The following is a 17,579-nucleotide window of genomic DNA, read 5'->3' as shown; positions in this document are numbered from 1 at the left end:
TCTAGATCTGCCACTGATTGATCTTCAAGTAAAGTCTTTATGCTGTGGATGATTACATAACACTATATATGCCATATAAGTGTAGCCAAATGATTCACTTAAAGACTGCTTCAACAGCAAAATGTTTATAAAACCATTGTTTAATATAATGACAATAGCTTGGAATGTGCAGACTATGTAGTAATCCTAAGTATCTGTAAATGCTTAGCAACAGAAGTCCTATATATAAACCTCTGCAACCTGCAATTGTTACTAACGCGCAAAATTCAGGATGCTATTACATGTGAAGAGCTATCTTCTATTGATCTGCCTAGTCATCACCGTACTTTCTGCTGTAAGTTAAAGATAATACATATGATTATTTTACTACATTATATTTAATAGGATGCCATCTCGAAAAGACAAGGTAAGGTTTTAATGATGATTGTAATTTCTTTTTCTCAGATGTGCAAGTGATACTTTGTCATGTATTCACTACTTGTTTTGGAGTGCATTGGAGAAAAAAGTAGTAGCAAAAATTTATCATGGTGTTACTTACAATATATATATATGTTGGTCAATTAATAAAATTTTTGGAGACTTGTGTGTTCTTACTGCTAAAGGAATGTGTTAAGCTCTGAAACAAAGCTTGCTTAACAATGTATTGAACCTTTACCACTAGTGCATTCCAATGATATGGTGTAAGACACCCAACTTGGGAAAATCCATACACAATTCTTACATGCTTTTGCTAAGTTCATGTTGAGAGACTGAAAGTTGATACATAGTTCCTTTTAATAATTATACCATAATTTGTCATGTTAGATACTGTAAGTTATTTCAATGCATAGTTGAAGTGAAAGAGCATGAATTTTAATAGCTACTCAGGGATGTCTTGCATCATTTGTTTTACAAGTGTCTTGCCAATGTTTATAACAGTTAAAAACATTGTACCCAAAGTTATGGATTCTATTTTCTGAAAAAGATAATTTATTCATATAGCTAAAGTGTCTGTTACAGAAAGGTTTACTGGTTTAGTGCAATTATGTAACAAATTTATATTCATAATAGACTTTACAAACTTTACTAGATAAATCATGGCATTCATTAAACACTATTATATGTACAGTACTATGAAAATTGCTATACTCCAGGTGGCAACTTAATTGATCCACAGATGTGTAGCTTGCAGTCTACTGGGTCAAGGTATGTGTATGTAAGCCATGTATGGGAACAGCTGCGATTTCCTCTGCATTCAACTACTTACCTTTCGTAAATTCATTGTGGCATATGATTAGTGCTATTCTAGTATGCAGAACATGGACTTACCAAATAGTCTTGCTATTCACAGTATTTGATTAGCATCCTCAAAATTAATCAGGAAAGTATGTCTCTATAAGGGTAGAGATATTTGTCTCAAGATTTTTGCGCACAGGGAATTGGTTTTGTATATACAATGCCAGAGCTGTGAATAATTTCTGTAACTCTTGTACAAACTTTTAAATGAGGATATTGAAATGGCTATGCTAGGTACGGTGTTGTTCCACAAAAAGAAATGAAGTGGAGTCAGGTACGTATAATTTTGCACATTGTATTGTTGCATCCTTGAAATTACATTGTCTCGTAGTTTTATTTGGTAGCTAAATAGTTACAGCAGATCGTATTATATATTCTTTCACTAACTAGATGTTCCAGTTTGAACGGATACCCATGCAGGTGGTGACTGCTACTGTAGCAGTTGTTTCCTGAGCAAGAAACTTTAGTCCTTTATTCCCACTGTTCCAGCCATCTATTAATAACTAGCATATGTATAACCAGGCATAACCATGGCTGATGTGACAAAACAGCAATTAGCTAAAAATTCCATTTATGTAGGGTTAAAACAGATGTTTGCTTAATGGGAATTGAATGGCTTTGCTTGCAAAATAATATTAAAACCCATAAAAGTAGCTACAAAAACCATTCAGCCCTCCAACCCCAGTTCATTTCTAACTCACCAAAATCTTCCCTTCACGCACTGCTAGCTAATAGCTAAATCCAGTAGCTGCCGTAACAAATGCAAATTAAGTTGCAAAACAATGTAATTTCGAATTCAGCACTCATGATCCTAAAGAAGACCGCTGAAGTCATCCATTGCTTCAACTAATGAACCAGTCTTATCTTGCAAACCGGCATGCAATCGAAGCTGGCGCAAGGGCCAAGATGCGATTACCTCCTATGATGCATGCGGCGAGATAAAGACCCCGAAGGTAGCTATAGAGTAGCTATAGCTATACTTTTACAAGTATCCGTCCTTCCCGATCTAGTAAGACAAGGACCCAGTGGTCTTATTTCGCCTTTCCAGAGAGTGAGAGTTATACTGACTGTTGCTGCCCATGTAGTGAGCAGTACATGTACAGTAGCTATACTGTAGATAGCTAGCTAGCCCTATATGGCCATAAGCAGACTTAGCTATAATTACGGCTATCACAACTAGCTATATACACTGATTTAACCAAGCTTCAAGCTCTAACTAATCCCATGGCATACGCGCTTTCCCCGAGGCTTTCCCTGTTGATTGCTACAATTTCATACGGTTAGTGAACCGGTGCCATCTGATGAAAGACAGCTAGCTAGTTTCCGTGACAAGCAAACAAACAAATAAACACATAAATTGGTGATAAGCGTACCTTGTAAGGTAGCTATAGCTAGTTGTACGATCAGGGTAGCTACCGCCGGCCTTGTGTCGAATTGTTTGGCACTGCATGGACTCTTATGACTAGTACTTTCATTATTTCGTTCGCCAGATCGGACTTTACCAGCCAAAGCAGCTACTTTGAATTCTTGACAAAGTTGTTAAAGCGCCGCTATACTAAGAATTACAGGTCGCATCAGTAAGGCGATCGCGTGATCATAATATAGGCTTTGATCATCAGCACAAATGGTTGGGTTTGTGCAACACAGCGGTTTCAGCACTTTATTCTGTGTGAACACCTTATCTCACAGCGTTAAAATGGCGCTGATAGTCTGTGGACTTTGTACAGAGAGGTCGCGTTTCGCTGTGATCAGTAATAACGCGAGCGCCAGAATTAACGTTTACGAAGTGGATAGCTATTTAGCCGGTCACCTGTCACGGTGCAAAATATATTTATTTAACCGGTTATTTGTTGTAGGAATTCGTCCCTATAGTTGAGAATCACGGTTGTAGGATTAGGAACATCCTACCAGATCCTCCACCAGCAACAAGCTTCAACACAATTTTACATCATCCAACAAAGTAACTTCTACTTCAACAGATTACCAAGAACCTACAACAGTCTAGCTACCAGTACTTGACTTAAATCAACCTTTTTCTGCCATTAAATCACAGTTACTCAAGATCTTCTGGCAGCATTTTACAAATAATTTTGACTCTGACAATCCTCACAGTTTGCACTTTGTTTGCCCTTGTAGTACCTGCTCCAAATCTCACCACCCACCAAACTTCAGCAGTAATTAGTAATTTTTTTCCTCGCTCTCTCTTTTTAAAATAAGTCATTATGTCAGTAAGTCTATTATTAAATACACATGTAAATTTTTTTTAAAAATTATAGGATAGTTTAAGTACATATCACACGTAAAATAATGTATGTAATAACTTTTGCCAGCTAGCTTAAATTTGATTGTAATTTTATACACTCAATTGTAAATGTAAGTTGTATGTATACATTTTCTGGCTGTGGGCACTAGTTGCCCACAGACCTTATTGAGGCTAGGCCTGCATTAAAAAAGAAAAGAACAATGCCCCTAGGATTAGGAACAGTGACCTTAGGATTAGGAACAGCGCTCCATAGCAATTACCGGCTAATTATGAACAGCCTAACGTTTTATATAAATAATAATAATAATAATATCAGTAGGGGCAAAGGTGAGGCATACTCACATACATGCTTGCAAAACAAATACTAGCTAGGCTAGCTGGCTAGCTATTTTGATACGTTTTTGTATCCACATCAGAAATTAGGTCTGGTTTGGAGATGCATGGGCCTATTTCACGCATCGCTTTTGCGACAATCGTTCACAGCCATCTGTGCCAGAGCTCTGGTCACTAATTAAAATGTATTACTGCAGAGCTACTTTTGTTGTATTATTTTGTTATATGTATTACTTTTGTTGTATTGTAGCCTAGTAGCTATGTAGTGTATGTTTCAGTGTTTTGTATTTGCATGTGGTTGTATGTTCTCATACTCCTGTATGGAAGATTGTCTATGCTGGATATAGAAGTCTAATTAGAAATCAATCAAATTACTACAGCATACTTACTAGATTTTACTGTTCATTACTCAGATCCAATGGTTCTATGTCATGAAAGCCATACAGTTTTAATACTACGTGATGAGGTCCCCACGCTATATATCACAGCCATTTTATCAATTGTGACATCACATTTCATCAAGGTCCACTGCACCCTGGGCTCCACCATTAGAAATTAAAGAAACACATCTACAACAATTGCATAGAATAATATTGTGACCTGATTTTGGAAAACCTACCTTTTTGGTACATTGGTCAATTTTCTGTTTAATAGATTAAATCATAATGGTGGGTAGATAATCTATGCTTAAATGAGGTGCTGTGTGTTTATCTTCTTTTTAAAAAAATTATTTTACGGCTCAAGTGCTGAAGGTCTGTAGGACACCTGGTCCTACAGTCTGTTTAAAGTTGTTACAGAAAGTGTGATTGAAAAGGTGGGCCTAGGCAGCCTCGAACCTGCAGCCATCCGATTAACGCTCAATCACTTACAGGAGTCTGCCAGGCAGTCAGGATGTTTTCTGCTTGTCAATTTCATGTATATGTATCCAAGGAACTCTAGAGAATGACTTATTATCTCAAAGTACTCCATGTGGATATTCGTTTATTTATTAAGGCTTTACAGCACAAGTGCTGGAGGTCTGTAGGACACCTGGTCCTACAGCCTGTTTAAAGTTGATCTATCTTGTGTTAAAATTTCAGCTTGATATCTTTAAGCATTACTGAGATATGGCCAATTTTCTGTCCTGTACATTGCAAGCTAACTTTCATGGTAATGTATTGAGTCCTGTGAGTGATTAAGGTGGCAAATGGTAACAAATTTCACTATGTACTAATTGCAAGTGCACTTGAGTTTGATGATCTTGTTGGTGTTTCCAGCTGACTAAAAACTTCTCTTTCCTAGTAGTATAACCAGGAATCTTTTAGACAGCACTGTCAAAGATGATTAATGTGTGAGCCTAGGTTTTGGGTTGCAAGACATTAAATATCTGAAAGCAAACTGACTATATATCATCTTCTCAATTTTAAGCCTGTACAGAACCAACTAATTTTTCTCAGTCAATAGAAATCCTAGATGGGAGTCTTACAAGAGAAGTTATATTTCTATTTACAGTACCTATATTGTACAACTTTTAATTACAAATAAAGAAAAACATACAGACAAATTAATAAAATAAGTACAATTGCAATAGGGTAAATTATAAAAAAAATTGATGTGAATTAGTTAGTTACAGTCTTTGGCTAGGTTAGATATATAGTTCAAAAGTGAAATCATAGATGAGGGTCGTAATTTCTTGTTCTTGAATATGTTTCAAAGTGGGTGTACAAATCAAATATGATATCAATTTAGATAATCTTAAATTTGTTCACCTATTTTTGAGTGATTCCCAGTCCAGCTGGTCCAATGGGATCACAAGTTCATGTATTTGTTACAAAGTGCACTGTTCTGCATTGGATCTGCTGTAGTTGAGATTTCAAGTTAGACTGCCAGGGTACCCACACAGGCCACACTGTTGCATATTCAAGTAGGAGACAAATGAATATAGTACATGCTAGCTTGTTTGTATGAAGAGAAGCGTGTGAATGTTACACTAAAGAAATCCTAGGGTTCTGTTGGCTGTAATTGATATGTAATTAATTCATTTCAAGTCTGACTAGATAAATTGACATCATGCATACATCTTGGTGCAAATCAACGTCTCAGTTATGAGCATGGTACATGCATGAGAGGTTTAGGAGATCTGGTTGATCTTGTGGTCTTAAGCATTGATTCAAGGCTAGCAGTCGAAGACTAAGCAAGCCTTTTAATTTGTACAACAGAAAAATCCAACTCACTGCTGGCATTAGTCCACTGCATTGTTAATGAATCCATGCACTTTATTGCTGTTTTCAGAATATGGCCTCCTTGTGGCACACGGCCCAGTCTGCCAGGATGTCTGTTCTTCGCACACTGCACAAAATTCCTTAAGTTTTTGACTGAGTTAATTTGGCTGGCTCTTTGTCACTATTTCCTTCCTGCTTGCTTTCTTTGTAGTATACATTCAGTGTACTGAATTTATAATTGAAATGCTGGCCCCAGACTGCGTATTATAAAGTCAAAGTAAGCATAGACAACTTACATACTATAAGCCTTGCTATAATCTATAGTGAAAACAAGCAATGCATTAAGTGCCCTTCTTGATAAATCCGGAGATAAACATCACTGAGACAGCTAATCCCACAATAAGTAGTTGGATACTAATGACAACCAACAAGAACCCACAATCAGTCCTTTAATTGTTTCTATCTTTCTTGAGGGTATGTTCAATCATAGATTACGTATAGGTTAGGAACCTAGACCAAGGCTCTTCGTGGTTTTAGAAACCGAGCTTCGAAGCGAGGTTTCTAAAACACGAAGAACCGAGGGCGTGGTTCCTAACCGACTTAGAAAATGAGGGCGTTATATATATCACTATGTAGGTGGAACCATTGTGGGATAGGCTTGCATCGATTATGCCGGCATAGTTGGGATGAAAAACATAATGCAGCTATCAATATTAAGCCCCACTACCCCTCTCCCGGGCGTACATGGGGGAATGGTGGGGGATTTGATCCGATTTGACCTTAAAAATCGCCCCACTAGTGGGGCATTTGACAGTTCAAAAATTTTAGCACTTGTTGCTTGACTTTATAAGCTATGCACCTCCTGCAAGAATAACCTAGTTTCTTATAGTACACTACGTGGGGATTTGACTACTCGTCATGCCCCACGGGTGGGGAATTTGATTTTTGAAAAAGTCAAATCCCCACCTTTCCCAGGAAGGGGGTGGTGGGGCGTAATATTGACAGTGATGGGAGTAACGCGTTACATATGTAACGCGTTACGTAATATTTACTTATTACTTTTGTAGTACCTAAGTAATATAACGAAATACGCTATAAAAACAGGTAATATAACTCAAGTTAGTTTACTTACAAACGTACCGCGTTACCTAAGTAATATAGTTACTGTAACGAGTCTAATATTACGTAATATTATTACTACAAGTAACGAAGTTACTAATCTCGTTAGTAATCCACTGAGTAACGCCTAGCCACAACGAAGTATTGAAGCCTACTGAATGAAGCTTATTCACCAGCTTCTTACTTATAACCAAGATTTGCACATTGCCCAACAACGAAATCATGCCACGTGATAAGGTGGTAGTTTCACACGTGACAGCTTAAGGCTGTGGACACAAAGTAATATAATATGTAATATTATTACAGTTACTTTATTTTATGGGTAATATGTAACTGTAACTAAATAGTTCAGTTGCAAGTAATATGTAATATGTAACTAGTTACTTTTAAAAAGTAACTTGCCCAACACTGAATATTGATAGGTGCATAAAGCATAATGCTGGCATAATGGAGCATAATTAAGAGGATAATGGGCAAATGTCTGCCACACTAAGTATAACTTCTGCTATAACAGTCACAAATTCAATGGCTAACCTGTTTTGGATGGTGAAATGACTCTTGACAACGAGTAGAAAAATGCACTACAGTCTAAGCTGTTTGCGCTCGAAGGAATGAATTCTTTTCATTGTGGGTTTGAGTTTTATAGGACACGTAGTCATGTGCCGACTAGTACCAAGGCATGGCAAAGCAGTTTAGGTGAGCTTCAGTCATATTATATAAAGCGTCTCATCGTCTGATTTTGAATAAAATGTGATATAATGATTATTGGAAGCTCGATAGGAAGACAATACAACAGAAGCTCTGATGATAGTAAAGTTAGTGGTGAGTCAGTATAGCTAGTGGATGTCTGGACATTGAAAAGAGTGAAGTCTCTGCAGGTCTGCAGTGAGACTGGAATTAATATCAAACCAGGAAAATATTTCACAATGATCGAGATTCTCTAATAGAACAGTCAGTCAAACACTCTAATAGAACAGTCATCGCATGCAACAGAGAGAATGAGAACCATTGAAGTGTTTGCCCCTAGGAGGTTAATATGTACTTGGCATGGTGCTGCAAATGCAAGTCACATATTATACTGAGCAGTTGCTGTCCTTTGATTACCAATTGCTACAACTCAGAAGATCAATCAGAAACCATGCATTATATTTTCTACATAATTATTTGCATACAAAGCTACAAAGATATTAGACAATAAAATCCTTATAGCTTTTGAGGGACTATAGATATGCACCCCTACTCTAATATGCCTACCAACTCTGTAGCACACCCCAATTTCAAGCTATTGCTATTATTTGCTTGTTGCAGTTGAATTAACACTTCTCCATTTACATTCTATCATATGAAGAACTTCTCTGCACAAAGAAAAGCACACAAAATATAAGCATAATGCATTTCTGAAAAACATAAAAACAAGCATAATAGGTAAAAAAATTGGGGAAATTCCAAAAAGCATAATAGGCAAATTTGGAGCGTAATAGACTCAAACCTACTGTGGGATTGAGTTATATGTCGTTTCAAAATCGTCATAGTGTTAAAACAAGTCATGTGACCATGGCCAGTAGAGAAGATTGAACATGTTTTCGAATTAAAGCTTGTAGCTTGCTACATTATCGCTGCTTCTGTTAGCTGGTAGATCAAACAAAGAGTGATAGCTATTGTGACAATAAAGTTAAAGCCAGCACTACCAAGGGTTTAAAGTAAGTGGTAACATTGTTGTCAATGGTTAATAATACTTGGTCTGGTGCTAGGTCTTCTGTGACTAAGCCAGTATATACATGATTTCACACCTACATAACTTTTTTTACAAGAAACAAATAAGCATTCTACAAGAAAGCTTACCTATTTGGTTCTTTTAATAGGGAGTCCGCTTAAAGTACAGTAAAGGCATATTAAACAGGCTTGAAACATTGGCGGGCATTAAATAGAACTCCATTATATTTCTGGAATTCTCCGTTTATGATAGCAAACGTACCTAAAATGTTATAGTCTAGCTCCCATAATGGCGTAGGTGTGCTTATAAAAAGAATGGAGTAGGTCAAGCTCTGTTTGTCTATAGGCTATTAGCCTGTATATGTGTTGTAGAGCATGCATAGCAAATCAATGATTGAAAGTGAGATTTGCAATGCTGAGGTCTATCTGCTAGCAGGTATCTAACTTAGTTAGAGACCTGCTAGCAGGTTTCTAACCATTTTAGAAACCTACTAGCAGGTTTCTTCATGGTTTTTAAAGACCTCATTATCTGCCAAAGATCAAAGCATACTATGCATAGCATTTTCTAACTATGGTTTAATTACCTGCTGGAGATCCATTGATATCAGCTGCAGGCTTCAATTTGAGAAAGCGCATCATTGCGTTCCGTTCTGTTCTGTAGAATGGACCCCACCATAGAAGATCTGCCCTCAGATCTGCTAGATGGTTGTAGAAAATAGTAGACTCCTTGCCCAAACCACCAAAAGTTGGAGAAAAAAACAAGTGGGGTGAGAGATTCACAATCAACGTTACGTATGTGATTCCATATTCACGCTTCTTCTCGAGCTCATGATGACGAAAAAAGAAGCAACTCGGATCTGACAATAACTTGGTGCGTTGGAATGGAAAACCCTAATATCGAACAATGCACCAGTGACCTTGTCGCCTGCTTCAGAAGCCTCTTGCATGGATGTCAGCTCTTGTATTATTGCTATAGTTAGCTGAGATGGTGTATTTAGTTCCCCATGCAATGGCGGATCCAGGATGAGGCATTTGGGTCAAATGCCCCCCCCCTCATGTTGTAGAGGAGCCAGCCATAGCTACTTCTGATTAAAATACTAATCTTTATGGCAGGCCAAGATCCAATGGAAATATGCACATTTTATTGCAAATTCGCCTGAAACTAAAGCAAACCAAAGTCAAGATAGCTGTGAAATAGTCACCTAGCACCTTCGTGTGTACTAAGCGCCTCTAAAAATAACCATCATGTTGCTGTTGTTCAAGACATTCAGAACCTTTAAAACAGCTTTTAAGACTTCACAACCATCTGCAAAGGTCCAAATGGTAAAAATCAACAGTGAGACACTACTAAGAGGTGATTATTTGCTGCTTCAAAAATGCAGCTAGAATCTGGCCATAGATATTATACTAACACCTGGGGTTAGTATATCTATGATCTGGCTCTCCCCAACCACCTACAACTTAGCCTGTTTGTGCCCCTCCCCTTGCCAGCTCCTGGATCTGCCCCTGCATTGAGTGGCAGTAATGGAGGTTCAACAGTAACGTCATGACACACTTCCTGTAACCATTCTGCTGTTAAATCCCGCAGTTCATTATGGTGGATGAAAGTCAAGCTACCATGTCGACAAATCATGGCATGGTCAACACTGAATGAACTTCCACATACACAGTGACTTGGAATGTTTGCCAATTGCCAGCCATACTTCAAACACAGTGCATCTCTAAATTCTTGTTTGTTCAAATGAAATCCCTGCTTTTGAAGTAGAAGAGCAGTTAACCAAAGTGAAGAACATTTAACACTGATTAATTCAATGGTTCGTTGGAGCTGAGGATCTACGCGAGACTTGATATCAGCTAAACTAGAAGTCAGTATTTGTTGTCTGGAGTGACAGTTGGTTGGACAAGTCTGCTGAAGGCAAGGGATGTGAAAGTCCTCAGTCTGCTGTTGTATCATAGTAACTAAACTAGCACTCAGCAACCTAGATGATGAAAATTGAGAATCACTACAACAGGTTGGGTTGAGAATGTTCAATCTGCCACAGTGACAAGGAAGTGAAAGCAATTCTCTCTCCACCTCAGAACTAGGTATTCAACCTGTTAAATTGGGAAGGAAGTGTTGGTGAAGGCCTCTTCAAGTGCTGGAAAAAAAGGACTCACTGATTCAATGGTATGCATCACATAGCTCCAGCGATGCCTGACACTGTGGGTAAATGCACTATGGGAATGCGTCTCAGCTATTTTTGATAATGTTAAAATCTGTTCAGACCACATCTTTACTTTCTTAGAGACATAGCTTTCTGTAAATGATCTGGTTCCAATTGCAGCACCCAGGTGACATTGACCCTCACAAGATATCTGTAATTCTGCATATTAGTGCCATTAAACAGTGTTTGAGCAGAATTGAGTTGATCTGGCTTCACTATGAGGCAGCATTTGGAAAGTAGCCATACATAGAGGGCCATAAGCCAAAAGATGCTTTTGTCAATACAATAGAGGGGCAAGTTGTCCACCTGCAGTGGAATCATACTACACCTGTGATACATCCGGCTGAGACTGACGAAGTGAACATATTAAGGGGGATAATGGCCAGAGCATACATGGCCATAGCCAGAGGATCACCCTGTGTTGTGCCTTCTGTAGAAACTATTTCCCCCTCTTCAGTAATAAATAGTCTAAATAGGCACCCCATAGGTGCTCTTAAGAATAGTGGCAAAAGATGGACACAAATTCGAAATGTTATGCAGAGCACTTTGGCAATTAACCTGGTTGAAGGCATTACTGGCTTCAACCAGTAAAACAGCATCTGTGTTCTCATGTGTAAATATCTCTCTCATGGAATGGATGGCAGCCTCTGCTCCAGCATAATGGGCAGCACAAGTCTGTAGTGCACCGGCAGCCAACTGAATATCAGTATAAATAACATAAAGAATGGCCTTAGCAATAATTCTCCTTACCAATCCCAATTGGTCGTACTCCTGGTTTCTTGTCAAGTAAGATAAGCCGACAGGCAGCAAAAGCCATAAGTTCCTTAGGATCAATCTCCTGTGTACACAAACATCGTGCCACAGCAGCTAGGGAGTTACATAGACTTATTGAAGCTCGTCCAAAGGATGAACATAGTCTATGACAGGAATATGCATCCACACCAGATGGACCAGTAGCACCTTGGGGATGAAAAGCTGCCAATTTAATCAGATCTCCAGTTAAATGGTCAAATAAAATAGGATCATAGGATGGTACATCAGCATTATTAGATGGCAAAAGGGATTCAGGAACTGCCATTCTTGCAGGGGGGGTGCTTGTCAACAAGGATGTCCTTCTCTGACTGAGTTAAAGAACAACCAGCCTCATTCAAACCACATGGTATCTGAGAGTCCAGTGATAAGACACCACCTCTAGCATCTTCAGAAAGGAGTTTAACTACAACAGAAATCTTTCCCATTGACATTAGACAGTCAAAAACACGAGCCACATATCTGTGGCTAGTTAGGCAAATAGCAGATTAAAGATGATCCTGAATGCATTTTACTTCCTTGACTAGGGCTGAAAAGTCACCAGCATGCCACAAAACAAGACAACATTCCAAACATGTGACATGATCTTTGGTTTTACTCTTGGCATAAGGTTTTTGGAGAAGTAGCACCTGAAAAATATTTTTATGGATTACTGACTGTTCTATTAGAGTAAATCGGCCACACAATGTACCATGCCAAATTTTCTGCAGATGTTTGCTAGTAAAATGCTATCATGACACTGAAAAGTTAAATATAACATTGCTATAGCTTAATATGTATTTATAAAGTCTGGCTGTCGATGCAGGTACTTTGCCATGCGTTTCTGAAATTAACATTCTCAGAAAACATGCAGGCAGTGGACCAGAAGTACAGTACACCAATTGGTGATAGCAAAACTCGTGAAATAAGTGATTGAACTATCATCACACAAGTAATGAAGTCTAACTTCACAAAATCATATTATACTATAAAAATTAGCTACGTTGGTATTATCTAATACTTACAAAAGTAAATGAAATCCCCAGCTTGGTTATCTTTTTAGTTACACAAAGACCCTTCTCCCATTACTGTGGTTCAAATAATAGCTACATACATACATGCATATATACACTATGTTATAATAGCTAATACTTTCTATTATATAGGTTGTCAACCATCAGTTAGGACATGTCTGTCAGAGGTAAGAAAAGTTTTACAGTACAGAAAGTGATTTTAAAGTATTATCAAGTGTATCAACCAATGAATTTATTCAATAATGAATAAGAAACCAAATATGTCATACCTGTCTTATTGGAGTGCATGAGTACACTTTGCAGTTGTAAGGATTTCATTACCTGAAGTTGTCTACTAGTTAAGATGACAAAATAGAACAACTGATTTTATTTTGGTTCTAGTATATCATTTTTGCAACTCTCTAATAAAGCATTCAACCAGGTTAAAATGTATGGCATCATTGTTTTATTTGATGTGGTAGATACAATCTCAGCCCATATTTAAAACAAATGTAAGTCAAAAAATATAATTTTGTAAAATGGTAGGTACTGTACTAATACCAACTTTCTAATGTTATGAACTGTTGCTAATACATAAAGCTGAAAAGTGCTGAAATAAAGGAGATCATCATACAGTATGATACCAGTACGATAGTACTGTGGCAAAGGCCCACATGTGATAAAATATGACCCAATAACCTGCCTTGATTTCCTGTCACAATGAAACTGATGACAGTAAAATCAAGTCCAATAGTGCATTCCAAAATATTTTTGTCAAGTTGCTACAGAAATTAAAAAAAAAAAATTCAATGTAATTTTCTACTGCCTGCCTAGCTGATGCATTCAGTTAAGTATAGCAGAAAATGGTTACAGCTATGCACTACTTCTTTCACAGAAATGCTTCAAATTCACTTATTTAAGTTAAGAAACCTTTGGCTTGCCATATTGATATGGCATATTAATAGCAATACAAAAACTTATACAGTATGTGCACTATTGTCTTACTTTTATCCTCCCTATTATAGCTAGTCTTATGACCAGACCGCTTTTCCTCCCCATGGCATTTATTACCTTGAAATTATAAGTGCCTGCTAATCAATAAGCCCCTGCACTGAAATACCATATAGCCTAAATATTTCGATGGGGAAATTTTTTGCTGATTTTGCAGTTTTGGGGATTATATGTGAATATTTTATCTTGAAATATTTAGACCTCCATATAGTCTAATATATTTTAGAAGTGTTTGCAAGTCCACATTTTTTGCAACATTGCTCAACCTCGAAAAATTTACCCCTCGAAATATTTAGGCAATACAGTAGAGGTGTGACCATGTGAGACCACCATATAGTGGCTATCAGTCAACCACAGTATGGCTTCCCTGGGCATATACATCATTGCACAATGTTATTGCATCAATATATTGGAATATACATGCTCTCTAAGTTCAGTTTGTGAGCTGTGCTGTGTGTTGTAGATGAAATGCTGCCTCCCAGCCAACACGAAATGGACGCAAAATGTATGTACGAAGTAGACACTGTCAACTACATGTAGGACACTGCAACCTTGCATGTACACGAAATTAAGTGAATTAGTCATTGTCGCCAAACTCAGGTCTTCACACTGGTCTGTACAAGGGGTGTCACATAGGTACACACTGTAGGTAAATCTGCGGCTGCATTCAAAGTCTTGACCCACCAAAGTTTTGTTGTGACCTACTATGAGCCTTTTCAAATACTATGTAATGTGTTTATATGAAACAGGTATAGCTGGTGGAACCAGAATGGCCACAGTGTTTTCCAGTTTATGGATAAATGGGGAACATGTTAAGTTGCTTAACTGATTTATATCTATTGGTACCATTCTTTCCTTTAATGCAGTATGTGTTGGTTCACCAGTCAATATATAATGTGTTACACAAACAAATGTAAGGAAACTTAGATAATCTACATTTCAGTACAAATTATAGAAATAAAAACCAATGAAACTACAGGCTATACTAGTGGACATTTAATTCCTACTTCAGTCATGGCAGGCTGAATATATAATAGTACTAAGTAAATAAATGTCCACTAGCATAGCTGCAGGTATAGATGACTTCCCTTGTGTTGTTGCTTTTATTTCTATGATCTCTACTAAAAATTTTTAAAATTTATCTTATACTCACTCATTAGTGTTTATTCATGCACATAATTATCATTTCTTTCACTCTTGCTAAAATTGCTGCAACATTGCTCCTAGCAGGCCATCAGTGCAATATGTAATCTAACGTTATCCATCTCTTTACTGTAATTGTACCATGTCATGCACTGTAAGTTATTATTACTATTACTACTATATATTACTGTTACTTGGATTAAAGTATTCAGTAGAATGGTTCTACAAGTGCTCATAAATTGTTGATTTGATTGTGTTGAAGTGTAGTTCAGTGTTGATAGGGGGAAGAGCATTCCAAAATCTAGGGAGGTGATTGAAATAGAAAATATGAATTTTATTATTTGATGAATAATTGTGAAGCAACTTGCGAGCTGTGGCTGATCTTGTCCTTCTAGTATTAAAGTGATCACTTAGCTGTTTTAGAGATTTCACAAAAAAGTAGATCATAATAATCAAGAGTATACATCAGGGGAAGTAGCTTTAGTTTAAGTAGTCGTAGTCTGTAATCTGATGTGTAATCAATCAGGATATACTTGGTGACATGCCTCTGTACTATCTCAAGTGTTGTAATGTCTTTAAATAGATACGGGTTCCACAGTTGTGAACAATAAGTCATTTGAGAATGAACAAGTGTCAATGTAACAACGCATTACTGGTGATCCAGTGCATATACTGCAACAAAGGAGAATGGTGCCAGATGCATTATAAGAATGCCCCAATTATCACTTACTGAAATGTGAAGTGGCCATTACACTTCAGCTAAACAAAGAACTGTATGAGTAGCACCTCTGTAATCAATCCAGTCACACTATGGTGATTATAGCACTGGAGCCATGATGTTTCCGTGAATCAATACCTAGTGGAGAAAGAAATGGGACACATAGTACAAAGGTACTGTACATCTATACGTAGTTGGAAAAAAGGCACACCTTGGGCAGAGGAGACATTGAACTGTGAAGAAATCAAACCTGTAGCCTTACTTGCAGTTGAGTTATGCTTGACTGGAGGTGTAAGTTACTCAATTAGTCAGTTAGTAAAAAATTCAGTTAAATAAATACTTCTTGAAATTCCCATAGAAACTTGTTGAAAGGGTTTGGGATCACTTTCTGCAGGCATTATTATTTTGGGTTTGATTATACCTAACCAGTACTGCCAATTTGTTATGAAAATAAATGAGGCTAGTTTTTGGGTTGTTATTTTTGGCCAGAAAAGCTTAAACCTTCATGATCCCTACTATACACCACTACAGTATCAAATGATGTGTATGCTCTTACGTACTTACATCTATTTTAGTTTTACAAGTTTGGACAAAGTAATGGGGATTCAGTAATGGTACGTACTCTTGATGGAGCTTCACCAGCAATCACCTTGTCTGGAAATTACGTTCTGTTTAATCAATCTAAAAAGATTGTATATGTAAGTAACACTTTGTTGTAATCAGTGAAGGTCAGACATTGTTGATCTTTATAGTGGATTTATGTGTATATGAATTACTTGGAAATACAGAGATACAACTATAGCATAACTTTCCTTGGCAGCTCGATTATGTAATGAGCCTCATGCTTAACCCAAAGCTGTTCAAGTTTCAACATGCTACTATTGCCCTACATTTATTTGTATACTTGAGGCTCTCACACATTTTTATAATCATGTTTTACCGGTGTAGCCAAAATTTTAGTAGTGTACTTTGTATAGTGGGCTATTAGGGAAGATATGTTATAGCAAATATGAATACTGAGAGAAATTTGAAACTGATGTATGTTTAACCATGTAAAATCAGCAGATTTTTGGAGTAGCTGTGCTCATAGGGTTGCCCATGCATCATATTATGTACAGAGTACTGGTGCCAGTCTTGTTTAATGACGTTTCAGCTGTAATGAATTTAAATCAGTAATTAGCACTTCATGTATTGCAATAAATGAGAAAATTAATAATGACTTCATGAAAATGAAAAGCAGCTTATAATTAATCCAACTATATATTATGATGTACTTGACTAGTGCTTTTTGATAATAAGTACATACAGTGTATTAGCATAATTCTTATATGTACTGTGTATATGCTCATGCAGGTAAACAACAATGGAATTATTACATTCAACAATGCATATAGTGTATATATTCCACAAGTATTTCCGTTATCAGTCAGCAGTGTTAGTCTACTTGCTCTTTACTGGGCAGATTCAGACACAAGACCGTCTAATGGAGGATTTGTGTATTATAGAGAAACAACTGATGCACCACTTCTTAGCAGAGCATCAAACCAAATAAGGAATACATTCTCACTATCATCTTTTCAGGCTACTCATTTGTTTATTGCTACTTGGCATGCTATAGGCTATTATAGCGAACATACTGATAAGGTACATAAAAGATGTGTACTTATACATACTGTACAATATGTAACAAATGTAATTCAATAGAACTACAGACTATTATACTAAATATTGTAATTCACTTTATTATCATGCAATGTAAAAATATTAGTGATCAAAAGTTTTATGTAAAAATACTTT

The 17,579-nt window shown here is 37.0% G+C and overlaps 1 protein-coding gene across 1 annotated transcript in view; it reads left to right on the top strand.

Moving 5' to 3' along the window:
• The first annotated feature begins 269 nt into the window (after positions 1-269).
• The window catches only part of LOC136265153 (von Willebrand factor-like), a 62,588-nt gene continuing 45,278 nt past the window's right edge, over positions 270-17,579 (top strand). The window contains exons 1-5 of the mRNA XM_066060002.1: positions 270-334; positions 385-406; positions 13,064-13,098; positions 16,358-16,480; positions 17,136-17,426. Of these exons, the coding sequence (XP_065916074.1) occupies positions 272-334; positions 385-406; positions 13,064-13,098; positions 16,358-16,480; positions 17,136-17,426 (534 nt within the window). The 5' untranslated portion in view covers positions 270-271. The remainder of the gene's footprint in view (positions 335-384; positions 407-13,063; positions 13,099-16,357; positions 16,481-17,135; positions 17,427-17,579) is intronic.

The sequence above is a fragment of the Dysidea avara genome, chromosome 1, assembly GCF_963678975.1.
Source record: "Dysidea avara chromosome 1, odDysAvar1.4, whole genome shotgun sequence".
Taxonomy (NCBI): domain Eukaryota; kingdom Metazoa; phylum Porifera; class Demospongiae; order Dictyoceratida; family Dysideidae; genus Dysidea; species Dysidea avara.
The sequence above is the reverse complement of the archived record's forward strand: the minus strand, read 5'-3'. Positions and strand labels throughout refer to the sequence as shown.